We start from the raw sequence: 10,000 nt of genomic DNA on the forward strand, positions 1-10,000 counted from the left end.
TGTGAAACCTCGAGGCCCTTCTGCCGCCGTCGCCGCGGGCGCGCGTGCGAGCAGGGCGCGAGTGCCGGGCGGCGCGAACGAAGGGCGGGTCCCGAGGCGCCAGGCAGTTGTTCCTCGATCCTAGATTACTCTCTCAAGTGCTTCAATCTTTTATTTATTAAAGGTCTCCTTTTTTATTATTTATATTATTCCGATTTTTTGTTCTGATTATTTTTCTGTGCCTTCTCCTCTTTTCGTCCTTTACCACCATTACCACCTCCATCTCCTCCGTCTCCATCAGCTGCACCTCCCTCCTCTTCCTCCTTCTCTTCCATACATACCCCCCTCCATCTCTTTCATCTCCTCCTCCTCCTATTCCTCTTCCTCCTCCTCCACCTCCTCCTCCTCCTCCTCCTCCTCCTCCTCCTCCTCCTCCTCCTCCTCCTCCTCCTCCTCCTCCTCCTCCTCCTCCTCCTCCTCCTCCTCCTCCTCCTCCTCCTCCTCCTCCTCCTCCTCCTCCTCCTCCACCTCCTCCTCCTCCTCCTCCTCCTATTCCTCCTCCTCCTCCTCCTCCTCCTCCTCCTCCACCTCCTCCTCCACCTCCTCCTCCTCCTCCTCCTCCTCTTCCTCCTCCTCCTCCTCCTTTTCCTCCTCCTCCACCTCCTCCTCCTCCTCCTCCTCCTCCTCCTCCTCCTCCTCCTCCTATTCTTCCTCCTCCTCCTCCTCCTCTTCCGCCTCCTCTTCTTCTCCTTTTTCCCTCTCGCTCCACCTGCTCCCCCTCTTCCCCTCCTCGTCCGTCGCCATCCTTATTTGACTTCTGCCAAGTGGCCCCCCCCCCCCCCGCCCCCACTCCCATTTCCCATCAGTTTCCTAACGGTTACCGGGGGGGGAGGGGGGGAAGGTAAGGCCAGTGGGGGTGGGGGGTATACCGGTTCGTGCGTTGTTGTTGTTGTTGTTGTTGTTTGTTGTTGTTTTTGTTTTTGTTTTTGTTTCTGTATGTAAATTGATCTTTTCGGGGTTATAATTTTTTTTTTTTAGAGGGGGGGTGGCGGTTCTGTCCTTCGTACGTGGTATTCGGTGTTCGTTTATCACGTGGTGCTTGCGAGGGATACGGACGCAATCCTACTTTTGAGGCGGGGGCTGAGAGGGGGGGAGGGGGGAGGCCATTGGGTCGGTCTCTTGGTTTGTTAATTTGATTTGCTTATTCTTATGCTTTTTTTTTTTTTTTATCTTGTTTTCCCTTGTGTTGGTATATGTATAGATTTATTTATATGTATATATATGATTTTATATATACGATAAACGGTGTTGAATAGTTTTGTGTCATTATTTGTATAATTTCACGCGCGCGCACACACACGCGCACACACACGCGCACACACACGCGCACACACACACACACACACACACACACACACACACACACACACACACACACACACACACACACACAATCATCATCATCACTATCATCATCATCACCATCATCATCATCACCATCAGCCTGAATCAATCCCCTGCTGGACGTAGGCCTCTCCCAATCTTTTCCAACTTTGTCTTGCGATTTTTGTTTCCAATCTTGGCCCCAAATTTCGGCATTTCGTCACGCCATCTTGTCATTGGTCTGGCCCTTGGCCTCTCCGTGTCATCTGTGGCCCAGTCTGGCCCTTCCTTCGTCCATCCTACATAGATGACCCGCCCGCTGCCATTTCTTCTTTTTGATGCTCCCAAGGATATCTTCCACTTTTGTCTGTTCCCTGATCCACGTCGCCCTCATCCGATCTCTTAGGCATACTATATATATATATATATATATATATATATATATATATATATATATATATGAACCACGTTCATGTTGACAAATGTATAAAAGGTATGAATGAGAATGAATATCTTCACAATACAAGAGATGTATTTGACCGTTTTCGACTTTGTCTTCGTTAGAAATACATGACGAAGACAAAGTCGAAACCGGTCAAATACATCTCTTGTATTGTGAAGATATTAATTCTCATTCATACCTTTTATATATATATATATATATATATATATATATATATATATATATATATATACATATATACACACATAAACATATATATTGATATATTGACATATTGATATATTTATATATTTATATATATGTATTTATATATATTATTTATGCATATTGATATTATATTATATATATATATATATATATATATATATATATATATATATACATTACACTCTTCCATATGGGTATATGAATATAGTTATATTTTTATCGTTTATTACATAGATAGATGCTATTAAATATATAAATACATACATACATGCATATTATATTTTATATATATATATATATATATATATGTATATAATTATATATATTTATATATATGCATATACAATATTTGTGTGTATAAATGTATATGAATACGTATGTATATATGTATGTATAACATATACAATTAAATTTATGATGAATATGCTATATATATAATATATATGTTATATTTTAATGTTGATTTTATACATTTATATATGTGTATGTGTATATATGTGTGTGTGTGTGTATATATAATTAATATATATAATTTATATATATAATTTATATATATAGTTTATATATATATTTATTTATATATACATATATATATATTATATATATATAATATTTGTGTGTATAAATGTATATGAATACGTATGTATATATGTATTTATAACATATACAATTTATATAAATATGATGAATATGCTATATATATGATGTATATGTTATATTTCAATGTTGATTTTATACATTTATATATGTGCATGTATATGTATAAATATACATATATAAATAAATATATATATAAATATATATATATATGAATATATATATATATATATATATATATATATATATATATATGCATGTATTTGTATGTATGTATGCATTTATATGAATATATACATGAATGTGTATTCACAGAATGTGTGTGTGTGTGTGTGTGTGTGTGTGTGTGTGTGTGTGTGTGTGTGTGTGTGTGTGTGTGTGTGTGTGTGTGTGTGTGTGTGTGATCACATATATATATATTTATATATATATATATATATATATATATATATATATATAAATATATATATATATATATATATATATATATATATATATATATATATATATTTATATATATATTTATATATATATATTTATATATATATATATATATATATATAACAGTAAAACGTATTGTATAATAATGATAATAATAGCAATGGTAATAATGATAATAACAATAATAATTTAAGTGTGCAACCACAGCTATGTTTATACCACACAAACCTTGAATTTTGCACAGTTTACTTGAAAGAGTCGTTGCAAAATAGCTCTTACGGCTGACATTTCAAAATCCTTCACTGAACATTGGAAATATCTATTTTAGCAAAAGTAGCAAACCTTGGAAGGTCCTCGGTCTGTTCAAAAGAAAACCAGACGTCTGAGGAAATCCTTGTCTAAAGTGTGCCTATCTTGCTCTTCAGGTAGAAGCTAAGGTGCAAATGAATAAGGATTTTCTGCAACAGGACATGATATGTTTAAAAATAGTCAGACAGTTCAGGTAAATCAAAATTTTACAGACAACACCTATTTGTCACTGTGAGAAGTTTTTTTGTTGTTGTAGGGGACACATAGGGGGAAAAATTAGACAAAATCAGTAGAGTATGTGTTTCATGGTCATTCATGCATTGTTTGTATTATATGAAGAGAGAGAAACTTTTTTTTTTTTTTTTTTTTTTTTGAATAGAGTGAAATTAAAGTAATTCAAACTGGCCGTCGTGAGAGACGCCCTGCCCCCCCACCCCCACCCTAATGCCCCACTCCTCTCGTTCCAGCAGCGTTCCTGATGATGGGAAGTGACCAGTACTGCCTCAAGTGGAACAATCACTGGGCCAACCTGATTCGCGTCTTCAATTCGCTGCTGCAGTCCGAAACCTTCGTCGATGTGACCCTGGCCTGCGAGGGGCGGCACCTGAAGGCGCACAGGCTGGTGCTGTCTGCTTGCTCGCCCTACTTCAAGGAGCTGCTCGTCGCCCACCCCGACAAACATCCCATAGTCATCCTCAAAGATGTCCGCTACTCTGAGCTCCGCACTCTTATCGAGTTCATCTACAATGGGGAGGTTTCGGTGGAGCAGCACGACCTCGCCGACCTGCTGTGCACGGCGCGGGAGCTGCAGATCAAGGGCCTGGCGGACAACCGCCTCCCGGGCGCAGCCCCATCGCCGAACCCCCCCAGCAGCAGGGACCTGAGTGGCCTCACCAGCCACACGCTCACCACCACCACCGCCGCCCCCTCCACCACCACCGCCACCTCAACCACCGCCGCGGCGCCCGCCACCGCCCCGAAGAGCAGCAGCCCGCGGGGGCCGACGCCCGCCGACGACCGGCCGCCGCCGCTGCTCTCGGTGCTGCAGCCCAACCTGCCGGCGTCGGCGGCGTCGCATCTGCCGCCGTACCGGTCGCGGCCGGCGTCCCGCGAGACGTCGCCCGTGCACAAGCGGCGGCGCCTGTCGACCGGGGGCAGCGACGGCGGCTCGGAGGCGTGCGAGGCCAACGGCGAGCGCCCGCGGCCCGACGCCCCCAACGGACACTATCCGGCGCTGGAGCAGAGCAGCAGGCAGTACACGGCCGTGGCGGGGCCGTCGGGGCTTCGGTTGCCGGAGTCCAGCAGGAAAGAAGTAAGTGCCTTTGGCTGGGAGTTTGCTCGAGGTTTCCGCTCGCTGGGAAGGAGACTTCTCGGGCGAGAGGCACGAAGCAAGCTTCGCCAAAGCAAACGTTTCTACTTGAGTGTAATGACTCCTCACGTTAGGCAAACCTTTAAAGAAATAAAAATAAGTTCAGACCTCTTGGTTATATCCCGAGTGTAGAGAGGTAAAATTAAATTCAAAATCCACATGTATCCCCATGTGCCCTTTCCCGCCCCGAGCACCCATGACCGACGCCCTCGCTCTTTTGCAGGACAGCACCAACCGCGACTCCAGCTGGGATGCAGAAAGGGCAACGCCGTCCATATCCAAGTCGTCCTCGGGAGGCCAGTCCACCGCGGCCTCCGGGGACTTCAAGCTGGCGCAGTCGGGGGAAGACACGGACGACGACCGGGGCGCCATGGTTAGTCACGGGGGCTTCCGGTCCTGGATTTTATTTGTTTTCATTTCTCCTCTTTTCTTTTGGTCTTTTGTAAGAGGCGGATTTTTTGTTTGTTTTTTATTTTTGTTTTTTGAGGGGAAGAGGGGTGTTTCTTGTAAAGAGTGTGTGTATGTTTGTTTGTATGTATGGATGTATGAATGAATAATTTGAAAAGCATGTTGCTTTAACTACTTCCCAAGTATAATCGAAGCTCTGTTTTCAGACGATTCAGTCGCCAGAAGTCATCTTGGAAGAAGGAGAAGTAGGAGCAGGTTCCTCAGGCCCTCCCTCAACCGTGCCGTCGCCCACCCTGTGCGGCAGTGGCATTGGGAGTGCGTCTCTCACCACCACAGGTCTGGGGGGCCCACTTCCCCCGCAGGTAGCTCTCCTCCACCAGGCGCTTGCCCCAAGCTACCACCCTCTCCTCCACTACTTCCCTCCTGGCCTCCTGGAACAGCACCACCAGCAGCCCCCGGGCGTATCTCCACCAAAGGACCTTATGCACTTCCTAGACGTCATGAAAACAATACCTCCTTCTAGGTTACCTCTGGCTGCGCTGGGAGCTCCCTCAGGCTTAGGTGGGAGTGCCGGTCTGGGTCTTCCTCTCACTGGGGTGTCAGGCACATCGGCAACGTCCACAACGTCGTTGAGCGCAGCCAGAGAGAAGAGCGTGGGCGGCAGCATGACCTGTCACATCTGTGCCATGATCCTCCCATCGCACCATCGCTTAGAAGAGCACATTCGCATCCATGAGGAGGAAAAGCCCTACAAGTGTGACCAGTGCGGACAGCGTTACAAGTACCAGTCGGCGTTCCAGCGACACCAGGAACAGAACCACACTGCAAAGCTGCCCGGGGATAAGCCATTCCGCTGTGATGTGTGTGGCCAGTGCTTCAAGTACCACAAGAGTTTTGCCAAACACCGCTCCAACCACGATATATTAGACAGAATCATGAAGTCGGAATCCGAAGCTCTCCACAAGGGCCACCCAGCTGAATCCTACCTCCAAAAACTCCTCATCAATGAGTCGTCAAAGAGCGAATCTGAAACGTCTTTGACCCTAAAAGAAGAAGGACTAGACGCTCAAGAAGAGGGAGTCGAGCGACCGTCCACATCAAACCCCACCACATTCAAGTCTGCCCTTCTTCATGTGGAAAACTCAGAAAATGGCATTAGGAAGTTTGAAGATGGTGAAGATGAAGAAGAAGAAAATCTGGAAGGTGAAGAAGAGGAGGGAGAAGATGAAGAGAACAAAGGAAAGTTTGTTTATTGTGTTAAGTGTAAGTTGACATTCCGAGACGTGGCCAGTTTCGAGGGTCATTGCCGAGGGTCAACAGACTGCTCACTTGATACATTGCGGGAAGTGTGTGTGAGTGATGGCCACGGCCCGTCACGTCCACCAAGCATAGCTTCTTCACCGCAGGCCTCGCCCCGGCTGTCCCCAAGCTGTGTCTCGGGACCACCTCGCTCCCCTCTCCCAGCCTCCACTCCCTTGGCTCTGCCCTCACCTCCTGCCACAACCACTCCCACAGGTGGCCTGCCTCCGTCCTCATCTGTGGCAGTCAGTACTGCTACTGCAAGCATCACCAGTGTAACTCCTGGGACCAGCACACCTCCTGGCCAGAATAGTTTATTTAAACTCGACTCAAGTGGAGCAATAATGTTGGCCCAGCCTCCCCTTGCCCCTGTGTCAGATCCGCGCGGGGACGAGGAACGCCCCTTCAAGTGCCCCTACTGTCAGAAGGGCTTCAAGGGGAGGGAGAACCTGAAGCTTCACATCCGCACACACACAGGAGAGAAACCTTACAATTGTGGTGTTTGTGGCAAGGCATTTGGTGGTCGCTCTGACATGAACCGTCATTTGCGCATACACACTGGTGAGAAGCCATACCCATGTAAGGTCTGCGGCAAAAAGTTTGCTCGTGCAGACTACCTGTCAAAGCACATTACCACGCACCTCGGGATTCCATTTGCCAAGCCAGTGCATAGTTTGCAACAAAGTCTTCAAAATTTAGAAAATATGCAAAACCTACAAAATCTACATAAGTTACAAAATATGTCTAATGAATAATACCAAAATTGCCCCAAATATTTAAGAAGATAAATTTTTATATATATATTTACATTCTTATAATAAATTAGTTGATATTGTACGCACTGAAAGTGCCACATCTGCTTATAAAGCAGTAAAATCAAAGGTTTTGAACCAGTGACAGAAACTGTGTTAACATACCTAGTTTTTTAAAGTTAGGTATTGATATTGTTGTCATATTTCTTATTCTCAGAAGAGATTAAAAATGTAAGTAGTTGGTAGTGGTAAGGACGGGAGAGTAGGCCTATGGGCACATCTGCAGCGTTGAGTATCCTTGTGATCTAGTCACTGCCCAGTGTTGCACGCAGAGCTTCACACCGTCTGCCGTGCTCACCAGGATTAATTCTTCAAGCCCAGTTACCAGATTTTCTTTGTTATCCAGATGACTCTGATATTTTTTATTATTTTATTATTTATTCTGTCATTTCTCTATTGTTTTTAAGAATTTTGATATGTATATTCTTATTTTGATTTTTCAATAATTGGTGTCAATGAGGAGCTAGAAAGCTCTTTCCTCTATTGCTGACGGCCAGTGGCTTGTGCTGGGCCAGGAGGCTTGAGGTCATAGTACAAGGTAGGTTAGTGTGGGCGTGGGTTGTATCCAGTGCCCTGTGGAGTTACTCTCCCTCTTACCACCCAACCAACTGCGCCATCTGCGTCACCTGGCCGCTTCCCAGTGCGACATGACTGCCAAAATCACCTCATGCCTAGCTGCAAAGTCCCACTTTTCCCCTTCCTTTATTTCTCTCTCAATTCCTCTGATTTTAAGCGACAGCAGGGGCACAGGGCCTTGAACCTGCCCAAGGTTGGTCTGGAGACCCGAGGTTGCCTCGCTATGGTCAGTGTTAGGCAATAGCTGTGCGCATAGCCACAAGTGTATAACTATGTACTGGACTGTTTTTGCTGTGGAGGTCTCAAGCCTTCTTTATCGTCATTGTGGTCTGGTGTTGCGGAGGTTGCCTGACCTGTACACCCACCCCAGTGGATCATGATGGTGCTAGCATCTATGTCTGTGTGCACTTGCCTGGTGAACCTGACGTTGGCGACCTTCTTGAATACCTTTGATTTATTTTCCACAATAACACTAGAAATGGGAAAAGTTATATTTGTTGAAAGTTTGAGGTATTAAGGAATGGTATGCCCAAAGTGAGTTTGAGCCAGCCACTGGTGGTCCAGTGGACCATGGTGGGTTGTAGGATGGGCTGGTGTTAATATAACAGTCTGGCTTTTGACATGCTGGCCGGACTCTAAACTGCCTGCTCGTGATAGTGTCAAAAGTACATACTATAGAGCATTTGTGCACTGAATGGTAAGTTGACCAAGTCAACTTAAAATGAAAGCAGAGCTTGTTTATGGCGTAAGTGACTGTTGATTTTTATTTGTACCATACCACAGATGTGTCCCTAGTGTTATTGATAGATATTAGGAATACTGTAGGTGAGCCTAGCTCATTAAACTGTAGCTTTTAGTCCTCCACCTGTTCTTTCCTGTGTGCATGAGCAGTGACCGTGGAGGAGGCACGCGAGTCACACACCACACACCTCTGATCTTTGTCTTCAGCTTCTTCACACCTCGTTCTTTCCTTAGTTTGACAAAACTTTCCTCGTCTTTCAGTTTTAAAAGTATGTCGTGATTGACAGGACTACATTTTCAGCCATACCTTGTACTCTTGCAGCCTAAAAGGAATGAAAAATGGGTTTAAATTTTTTTGTGTGGTTTAGAAAGGATTAAAGTTGTCTTACTTTAGCAAGGTACTTGAAGTTGACATGTCTGTGAAAGGATATTGGAAGATATGATGATGCAGAAAAGCAAGATTGGCTGAGATTGTGGCAATTGAGCCTTGGCTCTTGAGAGAGTGCAAGTTTTAGTGATGTAAGGTCAGCCAAGCTGCGACTGAGGACGGCATGTTAGGAGGAGCTACACCACATGCACACCTTGTTGGTCTGTGATATTGTGAAAAGCTTGTTGGGTCCCATGTGCTGCCCTCCTGGAGGGCTTTCTGGGCAGCAGTAAGCAATGGGTACTCGCATCTCTTGTCCAAAAGGAAAATTGTGTTAGGCTGAGAATTCTTTAGAATTCCTGTGTTAATGACTAATGTCTGTTACCAAAATGAGTCATATGATGACGGAAAGTTGATTGTTCTTTGTAGCATTTGAAATGCTAAAGCACTTTTTCCAGTTACTGGATGATAGATAATGTTGTTTGTTTGATGGACTGATTGAAAATTCAGTTAGGTGGAATGTGGCACAGCAAATGTTCAAGCACCATGGGGTAGAAGCAGTGGGCCTCCTTTTGCTTTTTAACATCCATACTTAGGAATCGTATGTTTTCTTTTCGGTCGGTCATTTGATTTGTGGATTTGCAGATTTAAAATTATTTTTCCCTGTAGTGGTAAGCTGGTGATAAGTCAAAGTGCCTTGTGACTTGTGATAAATTGTGGATGGAGGAGCTTGTATGCTCTCTCATTTGAAAATAATTGCCAAGTTCCTGAATACATGGGGATCAATTGCTGTAGCTTGTTTAGTTCTCAGAGCTGACTTTACCATGTTGCATATTCAATGACAGTTGTTTCCAGTAATGTGCTTCTAGGTTTGGTGTTTAAATTAATTTAATATATTTTTTACAAATTTTGCATACCAGTTAGAAATTTTGGTGCTTGACGCATTAGCCATGCCACATTCAGAAAGGCAATATAGGACTGCTAGCATGTAAAAACAAAAACCCCAAAGGAGGCATTGTCACATGTTACAACGCCTTGTTCCAGTTGAA

At 44.3% G+C, this 10,000-nt stretch overlaps 1 protein-coding gene across 12 annotated transcripts in view; it reads left to right on the forward strand.

Annotated features, from left to right (window-relative positions):
- Positions 1 to 10,000, forward strand: part of LOC125037318 (protein tramtrack, beta isoform-like) — a 52,457-nt gene that overhangs the window by 41,729 nt on the left and 728 nt on the right. For 8 of the 12 annotated variants that reach the window (XM_047630400.1, XM_047630399.1, XM_047630405.1 and 5 more), the window contains 3 exons: positions 3,847 to 4,691; positions 4,972 to 5,121; positions 5,363 to 10,000. The exon at positions 5,363 to 10,000 is cut by the window's right edge and continues 728 nt beyond it. In XM_047630400.1, coding sequence (XP_047486356.1) covers positions 3,847 to 4,691; positions 4,972 to 5,121; positions 5,363 to 7,210 — 2,843 coding nt within the window. In that variant the 3' untranslated portion in view covers positions 7,211 to 10,000. Of the gene's footprint in view, positions 1 to 3,495; positions 3,573 to 3,846; positions 4,692 to 4,971; positions 5,122 to 5,362 lie in introns of all 12 variants that reach the window. The other 4 variants (XM_047630410.1, XM_047630406.1, XM_047630408.1 and 1 more) reach the window with 3 other exon arrangements.

The sequence above is a fragment of the Penaeus chinensis genome, chromosome 23 (assembly GCF_019202785.1).
Source record: "Penaeus chinensis breed Huanghai No. 1 chromosome 23, ASM1920278v2, whole genome shotgun sequence".
In the NCBI taxonomy this organism is placed as follows: domain Eukaryota; kingdom Metazoa; phylum Arthropoda; class Malacostraca; order Decapoda; family Penaeidae; genus Penaeus; species Penaeus chinensis.